At 41.7% G+C, this 21,794-nt stretch overlaps 1 protein-coding gene across 1 annotated transcript in view; it reads right to left on the minus strand.

Annotated features, from left to right (window-relative positions):
* Positions 1-20: 20 nt before the first annotated feature.
* MED13 (mediator complex subunit 13) overlaps positions 21-21,794 on the minus strand; it is a 52,647-nt gene continuing 30,873 nt past the window's right edge. Inside the window, exons 10-30 of the mRNA XM_048324404.1 lie at positions 20,263-20,479; positions 19,350-19,434; positions 18,882-19,003; positions 17,622-17,712; positions 17,229-17,443; positions 16,617-16,813; positions 14,529-15,445; positions 12,940-13,107; positions 11,637-11,860; positions 10,901-11,090; positions 9,951-10,416; positions 9,103-9,322; positions 8,327-8,518; positions 7,982-8,205; positions 7,394-7,536; positions 7,129-7,287; positions 6,856-7,041; positions 6,494-6,642; positions 6,101-6,274; positions 4,934-5,034; positions 21-4,286 (exon numbers count right to left, since the gene is read on the minus strand). Of these exons, the coding sequence (XP_048180361.1) occupies positions 4,154-4,286; positions 4,934-5,034; positions 6,101-6,274; positions 6,494-6,642; positions 6,856-7,041; positions 7,129-7,287; positions 7,394-7,536; positions 7,982-8,205; positions 8,327-8,518; positions 9,103-9,322; positions 9,951-10,416; positions 10,901-11,090; positions 11,637-11,860; positions 12,940-13,107; positions 14,529-15,445; positions 16,617-16,813; positions 17,229-17,443; positions 17,622-17,712; positions 18,882-19,003; positions 19,350-19,434; positions 20,263-20,479 (4,573 nt within the window). The 3' untranslated portion in view covers positions 21-4,153. The remainder of the gene's footprint in view (positions 4,287-4,933; positions 5,035-6,100; positions 6,275-6,493; positions 6,643-6,855; positions 7,042-7,128; positions 7,288-7,393; positions 7,537-7,981; positions 8,206-8,326; positions 8,519-9,102; positions 9,323-9,950; positions 10,417-10,900; positions 11,091-11,636; positions 11,861-12,939; positions 13,108-14,528; positions 15,446-16,616; positions 16,814-17,228; positions 17,444-17,621; positions 17,713-18,881; positions 19,004-19,349; positions 19,435-20,262; positions 20,480-21,794) is intronic.

A 21,794-nucleotide genomic window follows, 5' to 3' on the forward strand; every position in this document is an offset into this window, starting at 1 on the left:
TCAATAAACCCACATCACAATCAAGGCTTCATGAATAATTTATTCCATTTGAATTTTTTTTTTTTTAAAAAGTATAAACCTTTTTTTTTTTTTTCTTCATTTCCTCGATCACAATTTGTACAACTCAGTGTTTATGGCATTCGGCAGCAATAGTGTTTGTTCCTTAAATCGCTTTTTGTTTCTGTGTTTTGTCACGATAAATACGACGGCAGCTTGGCCGAGGGCACATGGCAGCGGCTGTGCAAGGCTCCCCGGCAAATCCAGCCATGCCAGAGGGGTGTGGGAGCAGCTCCCTGACCTGTCCAGCCATGCCAGAGTGGCGTTGAAGCAGCTCCTGGACCTGTCCAGCGGTGCCAGAGAGGCGGTGGTGCAGCTCCTTGGTGTGTCCAGCTGGGGTGTTGGAATGGCTTCCCAGTGCGTCCAGCCATGCCAGCGGCGTGTCGGAGCAGCTCCGTGGTGTGTCCAGCCGTGCCATCGGGGCGATGGAGCGGCTCCCTGGTGTGTCCAGCCGTGCCAGAGGGACGACATGTCCAGTCACGAGGCCACAGGCTACGGCATCCCAAGCCAGCGCTCGGCAAGGTCCTCACGTCCAGTTGACTCGGAAAAACCTAAAGCTCGATGAGTAGCATCCTGAAAAAGTGACCCTGAGGATTGTGGTAGGTCCCAAATCCAGTTTTACTGTAAATTAAGCTTTACTCCACTGAAAATAAAAAGTACACCCACAAATAATAATAAAAAAACCCTTTAAGTATGAAGCATAGTCCTGGGCCCTTTACTTAAAAAAAAAAAATTAAAAAATAATAATAAAACAAAACCACCTTCCCAGCTGGAGGTTGCGAGACAGTAATGTTGTACAATGTCACCCCATTAATGAATTCTCCAAAGAAACCCAGATCAAAACCAAGGTTGATGCAGCATTACTATCCCAACAGACTGATATGCTGTGCCATACTGTTGTGCAGCAAATTATATGGTGCAATAGCATTTTTTTTTAAATGTTTTACTCTTATTTTTGAAAGCCTTAAAATAATGCAACATAATATTTTGATATTACAGTATTAACAAATAGTGCTTGATTAAAGACATCAGCAAGTCTTCATAGCAACACACAAAGTTAAAATTACCATCAGAGGTAAATATAGAAATACAATAATCTGCGCCATAACTGACAGCTAAGTAAGAACATAGCTGAGGATTTAAATATAAATCCATTTATCTTTAATTATTTCAGAGAATGTTAGAAAGATCTAAATGTTACAGCTACTTTTAAAATGTGAGGGTTGTTACAAGTACGGCTGGTGGCCTTGCTGGTCTAGCAACAGTTTTCAGAAAACTAATTCAAATAGTAGTGAATCAAAGGTGACTAAAAGGCTTAAATGCAGTAATATCTGGGTTAAAATATGTATTTTTAATTGGAATGGAAGCTTCTCAGCTTCTTCTTTCATTGGAAGAGATAAACCTCCACAGCTACTTAAAGCACTGACAGGAACAACATTTTCTTGCAAGACCATTTTGAAAAGCTGTAGCTGAAATTTTCAACTGTTTAAGCTTGTACTTGCTAAACAACCTCGACTTATTGGATTGTGACAATTTTATTTATAAACCAGCTATTATGTGCACTTAAAATAGTTAAATGAAAGTAGCTAACAAAAAAGTATGCCCAATATAGTAGTTGGCTCCGTGGTGCTGGCAGGTTCGATATGTACATTGCCGGCTGTGACTATCACTCCAGAAATGGCCCTTCTAATCTTTTATAGTGGTTATAATATTATAATTTACTTTAATTGCATTTGATGGGGGGAGGAGTGGGAAACTGGCAGCTTTCACAGTAGGAGTTTCACACGGACGGCTGGTCCAGGTAACAGAATACAGTTACACCAACATTCAGGCAGCTGATTCACTTACCTTTAGGAATACAAGTCAGATTGAACACAAACAAAGCCACACCAAAACCCAGCCCTTGGAACTTGGTTGACTGAGCCAGGGTTAGAAATAACCACTTAGCAACAAAGCTCAAAATAAAAAGGACATACACTTTGAAAATTCCAGTTTTAGGAGCACTTTTCCACTTCAAAAATGTCAACCAAATGAGAAAAAACCTTCTGTAAGACAATAATGTGCCGTTTAATCTGTGGTGCATTACCGAGATAAAGTCATGGACAGACCCAGTTTTTAACTCTATTTATCAAAATATGCTAACTTCTGATTGCACTCATGTTGTTCTGAAGAAATGACTGAAAATTCTCATCACCAATTGTACAACTTCTTTATACAAAACCAAAAAAGTTGCTAATATTGTATGTACACGATTCAGTGAGACTGTTCATACGAAAAAAATCACCTCAGGCAGGTCTTTTGCATTTACGAAACGAGATTTTCATGAACACAGTAAGTTTGGTAAATGCAAGCAAAGTCTTCCTTGTAGAGGGCTAACAGCAGGTGCACAGATGGATCTTAAAACTTGCTCCTTTACAGGTTTAAACCAGCGAGACAGACAGTATTAAGACCCAGGACTTGGGTTATAGCGACAGGCTCCCAGGAGCGCTGCAGGAGTTCAGTTTTTCATCTGGCAGTCAGATAAGGAACCCAGAAAAAGCATCTGCAGCTGCTCTTCAGCACCCGTAGGGGCTATTTTAAAGCAGCACCAGACATTTGGCATGTGCTAGGAAAAAGGAAGGAAACTACTGAGAAACAATGGTGACTGGAGATAGAGGGAGACATTTAGGAAAGCCTTGTGGTTTGTCAGTCCCTTCCTTGGGGAGGGCAAAGCCTCCTTGGCACATGCCCCAGCCAGAGCCTGGAAACGGGATATGGGGAAGGCCATACACTGATACTTGGGACCTTCACCACAGTGCCAAAAATACATGGAAAAGGAAAATGTTCAGGGTTTCGTGCTGTTTTTTTTACTAGTGGAATAAAATCTGAATACCAGAATTCACTGAGGATCTATATACACCACATTTTAGTTAAACACACACCAATCTTAAAGTCAAGATTGACTATTTTTGCATTTGTAAAATGGCTAGAGCTGGGCTAAATTTCAGCCTGGCAGGAGACTTTGGATAAGGTCAGAGTTTTCTGTGTGTTCCGCCTCAGATTCGCATTTTGTGACAAATGTGGAAGCAAACAATGCAATGAGCACAGTGCCAAGAATATCCAGGGAGCAACAATGCACAAGAGATATTCTTGTGATATTAAAACTTGTGTCCTGGAAGCGGATCTGAGAATCTAGCCACAGCCCTGAACCATAACACAAACTTCAATTGAAGAGTTTATTCGTTTTATTCTCACTACAAGTTAAACCACCTACAATATCACTTATATATTGCCATTGTTACTCTGTAAAGGTGTGATATAAAATGCTGTAAGACCCGGTACCTTTTCAATTTATATAAACACAGTGAACTTCATTACTGTACATGTACTCTGCAACTACAGCTTAGCTGTAAATCCCCCACACACAATGGTATGGACATTAACCCCTCTATCCCCATTAAACTGTACATCAAGACAATACAAATTTACTGTCCCCACCCACCCCTTACAAAAAAATAATACTCTAAAAGCAACCTACTGCAACTTTTAATTAAGACGATTACATATATTTTAGACCAATTGCTTTAAAGCAAGAAGGCAGTATAAACCTTCTAGGAAAATTTTTATAAAAGAGGTTAAGAAATATAAGACAATTTATACATTTAAAAACTTACAATAAATAAGAGATGCAGGCATTTTTGAATACTAAGTACTATAATCCAATACAAGAACATCTTGATGTTCTGAAGCCATAGGTTGAAACTTAATTGTTCCTCATGTTTCTTCTCATCTCCATGCTTTTAAAATTCATTAACCATGACTGGGTACTATGGCTCATTACTCTTCACAAATACTGTGGCTGGGGAAAAATGGTTAATTTTGCTACTAAAAATGTTATAATACACTTTCTGATCATCATTCTGAAGCGTCCCCCATAGTCAGTGACTCAAAGACAGCAGGGCGATGGGTGCCCCTCTCACAAGTCAAAACAATATTTGCTGGAAGTAACAAGATTCATACCCCATCACAAACAACTTGCACTGAGAAGAATTATAACTTAGTCCTGCAGTGAAATATCCCTTTTCCTCATTTTTGTCTTGCAAAATTCAGATGAAGATCACAGCATATTCATGATAAAGTTATACAACTGATTCAGCACCACAAAATGAATTGGGAGACATGACCGTCTGTCCTGGGTTGCAGGATCACAGGTTAGCCAGGAGAGTGCATTGTACTGTTCCAGAACAAACCTGAAAACAAACAGCCTTCTGTCAGGTCAACACATTTTCTCAGCACAACTTTGCAGCCCTAATTTACTATAATCCACTTTCTTTGGCATCAAAATGTAAAATAGGTTTGTTAACATTCAGAAATAACATGTCTTCTGAATTAGTACAAGCAGTTTGGAGCTAAACTTGCTTTCAGTGGAAAACTATCATTGTAATAGTCTATGCTTAATTCATATCAAGAGGTTCACATTAAAAAAAAAACCAGAAAAAAAATTCTGATGTTTTCTCAATTACTATCCAATGTTTACATAGGTCTGGGCTCCCGTCCTTCAGCATTTCTGATTTTCCATGAGATTGCCATGCAATGTTCTTGCTTAACTATTACTGTCTTCTGTGTTAGACCTCAAACTCTCTTCTAGTTTGAGGAACTCATTGTTTTTCAAACATTTTCAAACACTGATTAGTTAAGGAAGGGCTTAGAAATGTTTGGTTTTAATTCCACTGTTCTGTGACACTTAATCACTTAAAGCACAGCAATTTATCTGCACTAAGGGTATCAGCTGTGCAAAGAAAAAAACTCACAGCAGGAAAAACAAACATGCAGCTTCCCTGCAGCAGCATTTAAAATTAAATGCACAATATTTTTGCAAGTGATCAATGATAAATACCTGAGCACATCAGAAGTTTGATTAGAATCAAGTGGATGGGAGTGTTTACTGTGGAGTAGCTCGTCTGATTGCACTGAAGGCACGTGGAGGTGCAAAGAGGCCTGAGGAAGGAAGAAGGAAGCCAGAAGTTACTGCCTGATCAACTACACCGTATTTCCTTCCCCCATATTGTTGCAGCTTGCAGTCTCCTTCTCTGTCTGACACACAAGCCAAAACAAATCTTATCCTTAGGCCATCAACAAGTTCAGGAATTATCAGACTATAAGGTCTTCCTTTATATTCTCTCACACAGATCTCTCCTAAAAGCACAGTGCTAGTACTGCAATATATTTTAGTGGGTTTTTTAATCCCTTTCTTACATTAAGTGATTATTAAAAAAGCAACTCAAGTGGCCCAAGATGTCTAATAACACACAGACTTGGAAGTTCAGTTATTTTCCATAGGCCTGGTCTATTTATATTCCATATATAGAGCTGCTTAGTGTAAATAATAAATCCCCTCTTCAAAATAATAACCTATACCAAAGCCACAGCTGAGCTTAGGCCAAGAGGAACTGCTAATCCAGACACAAACAAGGCTGCAGAAGATATATCTGTATCATAAGAAAACAAAGCACAATATTAGAGATGCTGATTTGTTAATACAGAAAGTTTCTCTGTATCCCAATGTATGGCCTTAAATGTGCCCAGTATGTCTTGCTTGTGCCATAAGGAGATAAGGGGCTCAGACAATACCCAGACAGATGATACAAGGGCCATAACTTGGCAAAGCCAACTTTGAAAAAACAGGTTTTATGCTTTGTGCAATACAGAAAGAGATTCCTTATTTTACCCAGTGCAACTGAGGTACTGCATTGCATTGTGTACCTCCTTTTCTACCACCAGTCCCCACCGGAGTCCAGCCTTAACCAGAGCTCTGTCCAGGAACTCAGCCTGTTCTTACAAAATCCTGGAGCATAAAGTTGGCAAAAAGAGTCCAGACTACCAAGAAGAAACCACGAGCAAGGCAGAACCTTCCAAACAGCCAAATCTCAAAAATTTCACACTTGGCCTCTCCTGAAGCAAAAGCAGGACTATTTCCAGAGACAGGCACTGACTTTGGTTTCACCAGAACAGCTTTCACCCCCAGATCCCTCAGGCTGCACAAGTCTCCGTGCCAGTACAGTACCTTAAGAAACAAGGGACACTGATTTTGTGCTTGAGGACACGCTGACCAAAACCAGTCAGGCAATGGACCTGCTTTGGCAGTTGACACAAAATAACCGAGGGCCAGTGGCTGCTGCAGTATATTTGTTACTTCATCATGAGATTCTGTGGAAAGTAATCGATCTGTGCCTTGACCCTGGAACACAACAGGCAATGGTTTTGGATTAGGAGGGCACAAATTTAATAGAAATTATCTGTAGCTTCTGAAACACAAAACATTTTGAAATATCCAAGCATGACATGACAATCCAATATCCAAGTGATTCAACACCTTTCATTCCACAAAAGGAAATTAACAGATGGAGAAAAAACAGACAAAACACACACACAAAACGGTATTTATTCCAATATTTACCTTGCCCATATCACCTCCATGGGGGTAGTGGGACCCTGGAGAATGCACAGGGGATCCACCAGGAGATGCAGGAAGAATATTTATAATATCAGGATCAAGATCATCTCCAGTGTCTAACAAGTCAAAGATTCCCATTCCATCTGCTCCATCTTGAAAAAGAACAAGACCAGTGAATTCCCACAGTTTCACTATGTACAGAACATGACGATACATCCAGAAAAAAAGTGAATTTCCATAGAAATGGAAATGGTTCTTCGGAAATTATTCTAAGGAAATGGTTTCTTAGAATGAACAGTTTATTCTTATTACAGGGGGAGTGACGAGGGGTTTTTAGAAGGCAAGAACAAATCCAAAGTACAAACCATTGTTTGTGTTAAAGGCCAGATCCAGGTTCTCAGTAGTGTAAGTGGATGATGCCACTTGCACAGATGCAGACGTGGGGAACACCAGGATGTGAGTGCAGGACGTGTCCTGGGGTGTGTTCAGCTGAGACGTTTGCATGTTCAGGGTGGTGCTGCGCCCAAACACAGAGCCGGTGGACACAGAATCTTTGGGAGACAAATCAAGCATTTTCTTAGTTTTGCAAAGCCTGAACTGTTCTTTCTCGTGCCAAAAAGAGAGAGTTTCCCAAATACCTGGCATAATAATGAAGGATCCCTGGGGTTCCATGGCCACCAAGCAAGCACTGAGAATGCTGGGGGAGTCTGCGGCAGAGATCCCACACATCCTGCACATGTCCTTCAGCCTCTTGCTGAGGGACTGCAGGTTCCGGCGGCTCAGCAAACAGCTCCAGTCTGAGGGTGGAAATGCCATTATTTAGGTTTTCTTCTAGAAACAGGGATAGACACTTGATATTACTGAAAAATTAAAGCTTTAGACTCCAAAAAATGCTACGGTTACCTTTTAATTCCCCATGTCCTATTCTTCCTAAGCGGCCAATTACAACTCTCCATGGCAAAGAGCTCATCTGCACAAGTCCCAAGCACCATTCCCAGAGTTTCTGGAGACCAAGTCTGCGGGCAGAACCCTTTTTCCTGCGAGCTCTAGAGTTAAGAAAGAAGGGAAAACAAAGCTAAAACCCACCTGCAACAAATTTTTAATGCCACATTTAGAACTTTTTTGTATTAACCTGAACATTCACAGGACCCAAGACCATTGGTATTACAGTCCATCAGCTGCAACTTCAGGGTTTTTTGGGTATTTTAAATTAATCACATTCGAAAACTGACCTTAAAAGCCAGTAAGTGAGGAGGGGACACACACAATAACACTCAAGAATCACATGAAACTAAACAACGGTCTTCTATAAATTTAACTCAAAATAATATACACATAATAAGGAAAATACTCATCTGCTTTAGCCAGTTTTGCAACACAGCAAGTCTACAAAAGTCAGTTATTCTTACAGCACCAAACCCAATCCAATTCTTCAAGGGGAGTGAAAGAAAATACACTTGCTAAAAATGAATTAAACAGCTGGGTTCTTACCTGTTTGGTACATCAATATTAATTATGCAAGTTTCTAACTGCTCTCCATAGAGGTCTGTACAGGATGCAAGCAGCCACCTCTGATCATGAGACAAACAGTAGCCCACAAAAAGCACATTATACTTCTGGCCAGCTTCTCCAAAGGTTTCTCCCAGCTCTGTTTGCTTGTCCTTTACTGGAGCCAGTATAAAAGGAGGGGTGTAGAGTCGAATACACTCAGGTCTCTAGAAAGATGACAGAACAGATAATGAAGTTTGGTTATTCCTAACATGAAGGATGGTTGGTTGATAAGCAGGGACCTTTCTCTGATCTGGGTAATTCCACAATCCCATTAACAATACTCACATCAGGGCTCCTAAGAGCAGTTTCCATGGCTAAACCTGGGCCAAAGCCAGTTAAGGTTTTCACGTTGGTGGAAGTTGGGAGAGGTCTCCGACACTGAGTGAAAGCTGAAAATGCCAAAGATTTTAAATGCTGAGTGTAAATCTGCCGGTCCTCGTGTTTCACAGGCTGGAGCAGGTACTGACATGGGACAATCTAGAACAGAGGAGAGGAGAAAAAAAATAAATCATTGTTTCATCAATACGTTAAATGGCTTTTGACACAGTACTTGGTACATTGCTTTTTGAATTTTACTTTGCAGTCAAATTTCTTCCAATTCTTCTAAAGCCCCATGGGATTTCAAGAAATTATTCTCATTGAAATTGTGTTCAGAGGAAAAAATAATTTGTTTAGAAGAGAATCTTAATGATCCCTCCAAAAAGCTGCCCTCTATTAACTGGTCCTGCAGCTCCTGCTGGAAGGAGCTCTGCCTACAGCCCAGCAGGGTTAGAATTGCAGCAGATTCCAGTACAGGACCAGCAGCTTTCCTTTGCTTCACTCCTCATTGGAGTGGGCACTACATTTCCTCTGAGATAAGACTGGTGAGTTTGGAATGTACAACAGGATTCAGCTTTGGTTAATAGCACTCAAACTGCTCTAAAAGCTGTAACCTAATGATTTAACAGCTGGAGAACTGTAAGTAAAGTTTGCAAAGGAAATGAAACTTCCACCTTGAGGGTGTTATTGCTCCCAAAACACAGCCAAAGCCAAGGATACTCTGTTTGTTTCTGTTGGCTCACCTGCACAGAAATGATGTTCTTGATGTTGGGAGGAAGAACCTGAACCATCTCTAGAAAGCAGCGCAGAAGTCCAAGTGTCCACAAACTAGATGAGCTACTGTTCTCATCCTTTTTTTCATATGTGAAAGGATCAATTATGTAAACTACAATTGCAGGTGGATAGGTGATAGCATGTGAATCTCCATCTGTGGGGACTCCGACTTTATCACGATCCATAGTGCTGGAAATGAAATTTTGAAACCAGTTACAAACAGCTGAGTTTTATAAAGATTTAGTTCCACTTCAAAACTAGATCAAATTGTCAATTATTAATCTGAAAGACCTTTGAGTCAACTGTGGTGTAAGAAACAGTCTTTTTATGTCATTTTTGTGTGGGAGCTTATCAGTAACTCTGAATCCCTTTTCTTTCCTTTAGCCTTTTTTATTACAGCAGCTCAACTACTGCTTAACTGGGGAACAAGAATATCTACAGTAAGAGCTGTCTTCACCACTCTAACTTTGATTATAGAAAATAGAACTATAAGATGGTGCCAATTATCCATCTCCCCCTCCTTCCCCAGCCCTTTAAAATATTGAAGTGAGTAGTTTGGTGAATTTTCTCTCTTTAGAGAGAGAAGAAAAAAAAGGAAGTTTATTTTTGTACCAGAGCAGACAGTGAGATGCAATTAGAACTGCAGCTACAAGTGGAACCAAAAGGTTCGGCTCCACCACAACTGAACTTCATTCTCCCTAAAAAGCAGCTTGGTGAAAATAATTACAGGATTTTTATTGAGGGGGTGAAAGTGCATTCATAAGTTCACGTTAGTTGAGCTGACTTTTCAGCTGCAGGTGTGATTGCAGTTCCCTACCTTTCAGAAATCTCTGGATGGGGCTGTGCAGGTGCTGCAGCCGTGTCTCCAGACATCCCTGCTGTTTGCAGTGTTGGCTGTTGCTGCTGCCCCCCAGTTTGCCCATTTGGGACTGGTGCAGTCTGGGCGGGCAGGGAGGCAGGAGTGGTATTGTTCATATTGCTGAAAGGTGGGAATGAGGAAGGCTTGCTCGTTGGAATGCCACTGCCCAGACTGGCAGAGGAGGAGGATGGGGCAGTGGTGGTCAGGGTGGAGTTGGCTGTAGTGGCTGCAGAGGACATGGCACTGGTGGAGGTCACTGTGATGGTGCTGCTGGTGGGAGCTGCAGGAGCCGACGACGGAGTGTTGGGATTTGCAGCAGGGGCTGTCACTGGGGGCAGAGCAGAGGCTGCCTGGCTGGAGGGAGGGACCAGGTTTGTTTGGGAAAGTAAAGAATTGTCCAAAGGCTGAGAAGCAAGATAAGGACCTAAAACCAGGGGAAAAAAAGCATAAATTTTATATTGCAGCTGTTTTGATGCTTATGTCACCTATGGAAGTCTACGGTTCTAACAAAACAGAGCAAACCTTGAGCATACGTTTTACCTCTTAAATTAAAATACCCGTATTAAATTTTCAAATTCTAATATTTTCATAAGAGCCTTTCAGAAATATCAAGAAATCTATTTTTAACTTTCTTTTTTTTCCAGATGTGTTGAATTGCTGGAAATCACTGCTTCAGAATCAAAGTCACCAATACAAGAAGACAACCAAAGTCCCTGTCAGGCAGCCACACTGCCATTCCCTAAGGGCACTGCTGGATGGTAAGAGGCCATTTTAGCACATATTCAAATATAGCTTAAAACCAGAAAACTGCCCCAATCAATAAGACCACAAGCTATAATTCCTTCTTCTCTAACACAAAGGAGTAAGTGGCAATCATATGAAATAAGGAACATCAAAAAAAGTCATACCCAGCTCATATCTGCAAACTTGAGCGTAGAGTTTGAGTTTGGAGAATGCCTCGTTGTTGGCATTGGCTGTCTGTGAGAACCACTCCGTGACCAACTTCTCCGACAGCTTCTTGGAGGCTGTAGGTCCAACCCTCATGATCCCATCAGGCAGTAACTTACAGATAGGTCTGTGCTGACCAAGCCTGCAGGACTGCAAAAAAGGTAAAAAAAAGCCTTAAAAGCTGTTAAATATCACACAAAGGATATATGAGATATATATATATATATATAAATTCTCAGTTTATTTACAGTATTCCAAAGTAACATTATAATTCTAGAATTCCACCAGTAGGAAATGTTGAATAGTGATTTTATGGCTTATTTTCAGCGTTTTCCTAAATGCAAGCGAACCAGGTTGATAATCACCTACTCCAATCTTCATCCCAATCCAAGCAGTACAAGCATGTAATTAATTAATTAAATGGAGGTAACACAATTAGCGTGGCAATGCAGAGCTGTGCCACCGGGTGGCGTTTATCGGATGGAAACGGCGAATACTGAAAGGAACGGGGAGCAGCACGAATAGCCCTTATCTTCCAAGTGCCCATTCCTAAAATCCCTCCGAGCAGCTTTCCCAGATAGCATTCTGAGCAGGCGTCGCTATCAGCTCCGACAAGCCTGATAAGTCCTTATGAGCACGTATTAGAAACAGCCTTTCCCAAATCCATTTCACTGCAAACTGCCACAAATCCTGTACCTCGTATATTGCAGTCAGATCCCTAAAGAAGCTTTTGGCTCCATTGAGCAGAGCCTCGTTCTCCGGGCACACCACAACATAAGCAACGTCTCGCTGAGATCCGTAAGGTTCCAGCATCAACCTCTCCCAGTAGGGCAATGCAAATGGAGACAGCACCAGGAAATCGTAATCATATCCCAGCAAAAATGTTGGGATTGGCAGTGGTTCCGGGGACTCATCGGTTCCTGGAAAAGCAAGACACGTTTTTAAGCAGAAAGCTTAAAATTAACTTCAAGGAAACATGACTAGAACAGCCTCTGGTGTTCCCAGCATCTCACAGGAAGGAGCACTGGCTATCAATGGAATAGTTCTCATTTTACAGATCCAAAGTGTAGGATCCAACCCTCTGCAAAAAACCCATCAGCTGATTGTTTTTATTTGAAATATATCAGGGCCTCAAGAAAAAGTTCCACAGTGTTTTATATTTCTGTCAGTACACAGACGATCAATAACAGATCTGCACTGTTCAGGAAGCCTTTTCCCACAGAGCCAAAGCAATCAGGGACCAAAGACAGGGAAAACATGTAAATATTCTAAGCAGATGGGTAAAGAGCCAGAGAAAGAAACAAACTTAAGAACGTGCATTTACATGTACTGTAAATGTATAATTGCCACGTTCTAAATATAGCTACAAGAGATCTGTTGGTGAAAGGTCACTCTTGTAACACAGTGGTAAATCAATCTCATATGCTAATGAAGTCATTAAATCGTGAGTGCACAAAATTCACCTTCTATCTGTAAATGCATCACGTGTTGGCCACTCCAAACATTTATCAGAGACAAGACACTGAATAACCCCAGCTCTTGAACTCAGTTCTGACAGTACTGAGCAATAGAGCACACTGCGTCAAGCATTTCAAAATCAGTATTGTTAACTCCCTACTTTTAGAGTAATAAAAATGGGGTGACTAGAAGAATTTTGAGTATAAAACCCTGAGCAGTTACTCTGTTTTTAACATTAAACCCATCTTTGCAATTTCAGTCCCTCACTGGGTGAAGTGTCAGGTGTATACAAACAGTGCAACTGAAGTTGTAAATTTTAAATGCACATCTTTAATTCATTGCCTGTTTTAAGGAATATAAATATTTTCTGTTTTTCTAAAGAGAAGAATTCTCCTCTGTCTAATAGCTCTCGTTAGTTTAAAGAAAGGTCAAGTGCTGTTCAGAATTCCAACAGGGCTGAGCAGCACCAGCCACCGAGTTGGGGTGGCTGGAGCAGAGGTAGGAGATTCCATGGAGCCGCTGGATTCCATGGAGCCATTACCATAGGAGCCTCTCCCAGCCATTTTGTGGAACTGCTGCCACGTGAGGGGTCCCTGCACCCCCCAGGACCGGACCGTTCGCTTCTTCTGGATGGCGTCCTGCAGCACGGGCTGGAGCGAGAGCAGCATGCGGAGGATGTCCTGGGAACACTGCATGCTCACATCCACCACTGCGGGGACACAAACGTGGTCAGGGCAGCTGCACAACAGCCCACAATCCCAAACCAGCTCCATGTTAAACATTCTCTTCTAAAAAACACATGCAGGCCACCCAAAGGCTGGGATATATAAAGTTGAGCACGCATGGATTTACAGTTCTCCCTCTTCCCCTGACAAAATATACAGATGGATTATTTTCCTAATTTTTTTTTTTTCCTCTAGAGCTTTTCCCATTGAAAGGGCTCCCATCTTATGAGTTAAACTAAGGGAAAACATCCTAAAATAAAAACAAAAAAACCAAACCAAATAAAAACAACCCACAACCCCCAAACAAGTTGTAGAAGCCTGAAACTCCCGGATTGTCCCTCCCAACAAAGGCGGATTTGCAGGCTGCCACCCAGTGCTCATTTCAGAGAAGTCGAGGGAAGCCTCGAGCAGAGTCAGCCCATTTCATCCAGAGCCACCACCGGGCCATTTCAGGCACAGGGCTTTAGAGTGAAAAACTGACACAAAATTTGGCACGGCTACAATTTCCAAGTCTTCTGTTTTAAAGTATCTTTACATCTTTTTATCCCAAATACCAAAGTCACAGTACCACGGAGTCTTCTCCTGGGTGCCTGAAAACATCAATTTATCTACAGGCTGGGCTTTCCAAGTTAATCCCCCAGCAAGGCACAGGAGCCTGGCTCGTGTTCTCCCATGAGTTCTCCTCATCTTCACTTACAACTATGAATTGCAGCTACCTGTGATTCATAACTTTATCTTTCACCCTAACCCTGTTAAGAATTGCCACGTGAAAATTCTGTTAGAGAACAGTAAGCAAATACACATAATAAAGGGTACTCCAGGAGACACTGCATCATTAATCAGGCCCTCAAAGGAAAAATCCAAGGATTTCTGGCAGACCCAACATACAGTGAAGGCTACAATAATGCTTTTTTTGCCACATATGCCATTAACCCACTGCCCCCTTCTCCTCCTTAAAGAAGGGGGGAAGCCAACTGAATCAGAGCTGTTGTTTAATTCTGCCACAGTGGCCTTGACAATACGGTCACCACTTTAACCCCCTGCACTTCCTACAGGCATCAATCATTCCAAAGCCTCTGTAGAGCCAGTCACCAAAAGCTCTTTAAAAGGATAAACCCGGTGAAGTGTTGTGGACACTGACACTGGTCTCATGTTACACTTTAGATATATATTGGGAATTTACAACTGAGGGTAGCCAAGGCCTTACTCTGCTTGGTGATCAGCACAGGACATAGAAGGGCTGCTTATTCTGAACACCATCAAAGAGAAGTTTGTACGAGCACACAGGTGGCAAGAACAGCCTGAAGCATTCAAAATCCACAAAGGAAAACCACAAAAACGACCCTTCAAAAACAAAAACCCAAACAGGGGGACAAGTAGAAAATAAGCTGTTTTCAATATTTACCATTTCTTTTTGACCAGTGGTGCAAGCAAGTAGTTTTCACAAGTGCTTCATCAACTTTCCCTCCTGACATATTGTCCATAAACTGCCGTCCATGTTCCAAGGCTAAGTAGCAGTCATTGCAACAATCCCTTTCTTCTACACGTACCAGGTTGCTAACAGCACCAACTTTGGGGATGGAGTCTTGGTCTGCTGCTCCAAAGGGTGAGAACAGGTTGGTGCATTGATCCTGCAGCAACAGTATCAAGTCATCGGGCAGTTTCTCGGGTTCTTTCAGCCCTCCACTGCCGTGTTCAATGGAAGTAGCTCTGAGAGCTTCAAAGCGTTTTTCTGCTTCTTTGCCACACTCCGTGTTTCGCCCCAGAATATCCAGCTCATCTTCAAGAAACAGCCCAGAACTGTTGCCAAATTTTCTATTCATAACAGCACTGAAACCACAGGTACACCTATACTGGGCCTCTTGTGTTGGATCAGGAATGTAAACTCCAACATCAGCACCTTTGATGTTCATATTGCAAACACAAATGCAGCAGCTGTCAAAGTTGCAGTCTTTGAAGAGATTCATGACGGACTCAGAGAGGATGAGATTCACATACAGGCTGTGTGCCTCGGGGATGGAAGGCACCGTTGCAGGTTCCACGGAATTCAGCGGCCGACACGTGGAGGGCGTGGAAGCTGGGGAGTACAAATCCGAGTTCTCGTATTTCACTGAGCCCTGGGCACTCGCAGGCCCGCCAGCTCCACGGGGCGTTCGGGGAGTCCTTGGTGTTCTGGGAGTTGGGAAGCGAGGGGTGGAAGGAGAAGGGAGAATTCCAGCCCCGCTGTTGCTGGGAGGGGCACTGCTCGGGGGCATCCCAAATGGAGTATGGGTCTGTGGGGTGTAGGCAGGGCCGTACTCCTGATCCAAGGTGCTCCCATCACTGACAGCAGCCACAAGAGAAGGAAAGGCTTTAAGTACACAACATACTGGGTATGAAGTTTAAGACTCAGATTTCTAAAGAAGGACCTTCCTAATTAATATTTGCTTTTTTAAGCTAGTCTTTCATAATCCACAGCAAGATTTTCATTCCCTGAGGAACTTCAAGAGCATTTGTTCTAAATGACTTTGCAGGACTCCCACTGACAGCACCGTTAAGGAATCTCTCCCTGCCTCCTTTTGTCTTTTCCTTTGCACAAAGCTCCCAGGAAACAAGTGTGGTCAGAATAAATTATAAATTCTGTGGTTGTATGGAGTCTAAAGGACACCTTTCTCATTCATGTTTTATTTACATGTTGTGTTGACACACACTAAGAAAATAGACCAGGTCTATTGACAGCAGATTCAGCTGAATCCACGAGGAAAGTATCACCTGGAAATGTTTAACATTTTCTTTCCTAAGCACCTGAGTATCTCCAAAGACTTGTAAGGCTAATGAGACCTGGAAACATGTTGCTTACGAGTAGCCTTAAGAGAAGCAACATCAGGATTTAATCTTCATATAATTTTATCAAGAAATACACAACCTCCTTGCTGCCTAATCCATTTATACCAGCTACTAATGCAGAAGAAAAAAAGAAAGAAATCTTTTCCTCAAGAGGAGCTGGCAGCAAGACCATCCCTACCAAATGCAGGGTACAGAAATGTCCCCTGCAGTTCTGCTGTGACCAGGCCCAGTCGCACAGGGCACAGGAAATGTTTTCCTAGTCCCAGCACAGCTGAGTTTACTGCTACTTAAGAAAATAATTTAAGAAACAGCAGCACCACCTACTAAGCCCTTCCAGTACCGACTACACCACTGCAAAAACAAGGTCCCAAGTTTACATTTATCTTGATTGTTACCATCTTCATTACTTATTAAACCTGGACTTGCACCATTAAGCTTCCCCAGGAAACCTTTAAAGGAGACAACAAATAAAATGTATGTACAGTTAAGAAGCTCTTTGAGAAGAGAGTCTCCTGCAGTAGGTTTAACCAGACGGATATTTTTAAAGGCACTTGTCAGTTGTATAAACACAGAGTACATACAAATATTCCCATTACTGCTTGACAAAATAAATATTTACGGGTGGCAAAGTGAGCACCTCACAGAGCTTAACTCCCCGTGGTCATACCCGTCTTTGATGAAAGGCATGGCAGGGCCTGGAGGAAGCAAATCCAGCTTTCCCACAGTCCAGCTCTGGCGGTAAATGCATTCCTCGGGCAGTTTGATGGGAGGAAGACACTGGCTGGGAAGAGTCTTCAGTGGTGCAAACATGGAACATCCCACTAAAGCTTGACAGTTCTCAGGTTTATAAACATAAGAATAATCCTGGAAGTCAGACATGGGAAAGCATTAGTGTGTAAATTAGATCACTGCAGCAATTAAATGCTTCTCCAAAAAACAGGACTAAGTTCAAGCAGCAGCTTTTTAATCCAAAATCCTGACACAGCTGCAAGAGAAAGCTGAGATGTGTACACACAATATTCACAATACACCAAGACACAACAGTGAACTGCAGTGACTGAAAGGAATTTCTGCAGCTCACTAATGGCTACTCAGGTATTACTCTCTCTTAAAGTTTAGGTAGTAAAACACTACATACTTACTACAAAGTGTATTACCTCCCCCAGAATAATGCAGTTACAGATTGTACTTTATCTTTCCCCCATTCCTACTCAGATTTAAGTAACAAACCGATCAATAATCATCACAAGCATTGATCAGGACTATCAGCACTACCTACCTTGATTTCAGCAGGTTTGGGACTGCAGAAGCCCTCATCTACTTCAATTCTGAACTGAGCTCCCACAGTAGAGCTATTCCCTTCCAGCACTGTTCCTCCAAGTGTAGTGTCCATGCTGCCGTACTCTTTATTGTTCATGTTCATTGGAGAAAACCCCATAATATGTTGTTCCAGTGAAGGGGGAGTTGGATACATTTTATGGAGATCTGCAGTGCCTAATTTCAGATCAGAAGCAGACTTTAGAGCATGAAAACTTTCTGAAGTGCTTCCTGACTCTCAAAATTTCAGAAAGGCAAATGAAGGGAACATTTCCAAATTGCCACAACATATTAGAGTCAAATGTTTAGGGCTAGTATTCTCTTTAGGCAAAAAGAAAACACAAATAAATCTTACTTATGCATGACAGTGGGTCTAGATTTCCTGTTTTTGCCTCTTTGCAGTTGGATTTGTCATCGGTGCCGTTCACTGTTCGTTTAGATCCAGGCTAAGAAAGAAGTATTGTCATAAAATCATTTCAGACATAAACACATGCTCATGTTTCCTGCTAACAGGAAATCTCACCTGCACATACAAAGCTGGGACATTGTATAATATTTAGAAAAATTAAAATAGCTCAGAAGCCTGGGGTTGGGGTTACACTTGTTCTTAATTCTTGGAACCCAGAGGACCTCTCCGAACAGGTCACAATGTTGTTGAAGGGAAAGAGCAGCTACAAAATAACCCTCAGCCTGTTAGCAGCCAGTAAAAGAAGCTAAATTAGGCTTGCCCACAGTCTACCAGAACAAACCATAACACACCCAGAGCCACATTAACATCACTGGTGTTACCACAGGAAGAGAAAAGACAAACACAAATCCTGCAACAAGAGATACAGGGAAGAAAAACTGTCAAAAGTAAAAGAATAAGAGATATTTTACCATATTTAAACAGTTCAGATGTCTACAGAACTAAGTGTTCATGTTTAAGAGCAAACACACTTCCTTTACACACTGATGACCTTTGATGGCTGTTAAGATCTTTCAGCCCTTACTCAGCTACAGCTCCCATTAAAGTTGATGGGCATTTTGTCTGGGTAAGGGGATTTAGGATTAAACATGGACCAAAGCACAGTTCAGAAAAGACAACTGATTACATACAGTATTGCAATAGAAACTAGAAAGATAATGGATTCAGAGCCATCAGAGACTGCATGAGAAACGGTTCCAAGATAATAGCTGCTGCAGAGAAGCAGCTTGTTTGGCAGAATGTCCAGTATTTAAATGCCTTTTCTCTTTCAGAAGTTGCTGTTTTGTTTCAATATTACCTTGATGAACCAGTTAAACAGAGCCCAGACCACAGGAAAAGAGCACACTAGGACCTGCTGAATCTGTACAACTCTAACTAAAGGTATGTTCAGGCAGCACATACTGTGGGGATTGTAAGGAAGTAAGATCAAAAGGTTGTTTGCATCAAAAATCTGCCTGCATGAGTCAACCAGAACAGTCCGTTTGCCACTGAGGGGCCACAGCTCTTGTTTGTGTGCATGTTTTGCAACCTCTCCTACAAATGCCAGGAAAAAAAAAAAAAAATCAAACCCCAAACCACAGAAAGACAAGAGTTGTTCCTTGCTGGTTTTTGGCTGGCACCTGCCCGGACTTTTTGCACATCACTTACTGTGAGTTCATCTTCATCAGAATTGAAGAGATTGTCCAGGTCAGTGTAGGACACCACCAGGTCTGTCTCGTGGAACAGGCTGGTCGAGGCAGTGCGGGCGTGGGCAGCCAAACGTTGGGCATCTGTGGAGAGAGACCAACATCACAACACTGGCAATGCATCTTCATTAAAAACTTCATTAAAGAGCTCTTTCCACAGCTGGGGGGAATGGAAACCAAGGGGGGTGAGATGTCCTTGGTTCCACTCGTCCATCTTACACAGATGTGAGGGCCCTTCGATTTTAGAGCATTTGGATTTTATAGCCAACATTTGTTTGGAAGGTGCAACAAAGAAATGTTCCAAGCAGACTGAAGGGAAATACAAACAATAAAACACAAAACTTAGCAGCCTATTAGAACCTATTGACTATTCAAGACACCATTAATATAGCACAATTAAGATAGAGAGAGGGAAAAAAAGCCTCTTTACCTTGCTTGACAGAAGGACTAAACAGAGACATTGCATCCTCTCCTTCATGGGACAGAACTGTAACACTGGATGTCCCATCCTCAGCCTATTAAAAAAAGAGAGAAAAGTTTGTTTAAATTAATGGGTGGGGTGGGAGGTATTTGATGTCCCTGTGGGAATTCTGTACCTGGAGAAGTATCAGGTTCTCATTACCCTGTGAGCTCAGCAGGGGCAGGCTGGGGGCTGGTGCTGGCTCAGGGAGAGCAGAGCTTGGGCTGCAAACACAGAGCTTGTGTTGGGGATAAATTTACAAAGCAAGTTGTGGATTCTTGCTACAACACCTTAAGGAAAAACCCTTGCTATCAAATGCTACACATTAACTGTACCAGTCCCTGAATGGAATGCATCCACACACAACTAATTCTAATTAGCAAATTTATTTCATAGACCAGCCCCCAGTGCTGTTATATTTTCTTCTTTTCTGTAGGTGCCCTTTTACTTTAAGTACAAGTCTCATGTAGCTGCACTAAAGCACAAAAAAAGAATAAAAATTGCAATTCACTGGCCAGAGAACGAGTCAGGGCTCACCTCACCTACCCCTAGACCTTTCCACTCATGAACAAAGCACTTGCCTTGTTCCTCCTCTCTCCCCAGGCATCTGCCAGCACCTATTTCCACAGGGAGGCCACTGAGCCAGACTGATCCAGCAGCTTTCTCCTCATAAACCCTGATGCAATGGCACCACCAGTGTGTCAAAAAAAAATTAGGTGCTTTTAGAGACATGCTGCTTAATTTCATTGATCATTTCTGCTAGAATATAATTTGTTTTTTAATTTGCTTCTAAACACATAAAGAAAGATTTAAATTCTATCCGGTGCCTAAAGCAATTTGTTTTAATCTCATCACTGATTCGTAGCCTCACTCCTTTACTCACCTTGTGTTTCTTCCCCACTTCCCTCTCAATGTTCTGCCTGTCTTTTTTGCTGTCAGGAAATAGGAATTCCACATCTCCATCCACAAAGGCATAAGGATCAATTTCAGGTTCCTGGTCAGCTTCCGTTGCTACAGCTGTTAAATATTGGTTTTTACTCTGATACTGTTGCACCAGTTCATCTGAAACCTTCAAAGGTTTCCTACATTGCACCATTAATCTGAACAGAAGAAAGGAAAAAAAAAAAATCACAAAATCATTTATTTAGCATTTATTATGTGGAAATATTTCTGCTATCACACAGCCTTTACAAGAACAACCTCATCTTCCCACTTCCTTCCTTCATACCTCAGCTTCAGAAAACTTTTGGGGATGAAGATTAAATCATCACTCATTTAATATCACCTCCTTCCACACATCAGACCCAGCCCTGTGATTCATCCTGCCCCTCTCTCCTCAAGCACTGTCAATTCACATAAAGATTAGTAATTTATCCCAGGTCATGGCTGTCATTTACTATAAGGCACAAATGGATTCAACTCTCCACATCCACTAAAAGAAACTCACCAGGCTAAAGAATTACTCACTGCATTCCCAAAAAAAGCCCAAGCAATAATCACAAGTAAAGCACACAAATGCCACTGTGCTCAGGAGCCACTTATATCACTTAGATCAATACAAATGAAGCTTGCAGCACACCAGTAACTAATTTACTAATGAGAAAAATCAAACCACATTTGCCTTTATCAGCATTTTTCTTTTGTTAACATTCTGAGCCAAAATTGGAGCTGGTAAGTACACAGAAATTAAGGTTTTCTCTCAGGAGTATTAGTTTCACAAATGTAACATTGCACCAGGAAAAAAAGATACTGGCAAAGAGAAAAACTGTTCTGATTATGAGCTGTTGATCTGCCCCTGAACCAGCTTTATTTTCTGTATCCCATCATACAAAAGGCACCAGGAGAGGAAGGTGCTCCCTCAAACAAGATGAGTAGTTCCTGCACATTCCTCTCAACTATAGAAACAGTTTGACTTTGTCAAAGACACTTCCTAGAAACAAACTGTCCCATAAAACACCTCACAGCCAACAACAATGCCAAATCTATCCATGCTGCTCTTCCATGCTCAATAAACCAGTTTTCTAAATCCTGCAAAAATTGCCATCAGAAAAGAAAAAAATAAGGCAAAAAAAGAGATGGGAACTACTTTCTAGGAATGGGGAATTAAAGGCCTTTGCTGTATTTTTGACCGGCATGAGTCAACCAGAGGAAGAGAAGTTAACAGCCAGATATTCTAGGTGAAAAAAACCTGGTTTTGGTAAGTTTTCAAACCAAACTAGGAAAAACCATGTCTTGAAGAGAAAAAAGGAAACGTTTTTCCTTATCTGCTTGGCTGAAGTGAATTCAAAGCACAGAAAAAAAAGCACTAAAAAATCCTATAAATGCACATCTTGAAAGAGTCTCTTAAACACTGACCACAAGATAAGAAACTATGTTGTGAGCACAGACCAACAGCTACAACAGATTTACTCCTTC

Source organism: Corvus hawaiiensis, chromosome 20, assembly GCF_020740725.1.
Source record: "Corvus hawaiiensis isolate bCorHaw1 chromosome 20, bCorHaw1.pri.cur, whole genome shotgun sequence".
NCBI classification, from domain to species: Eukaryota; Metazoa; Chordata; class Aves; order Passeriformes; family Corvidae; genus Corvus; species Corvus hawaiiensis.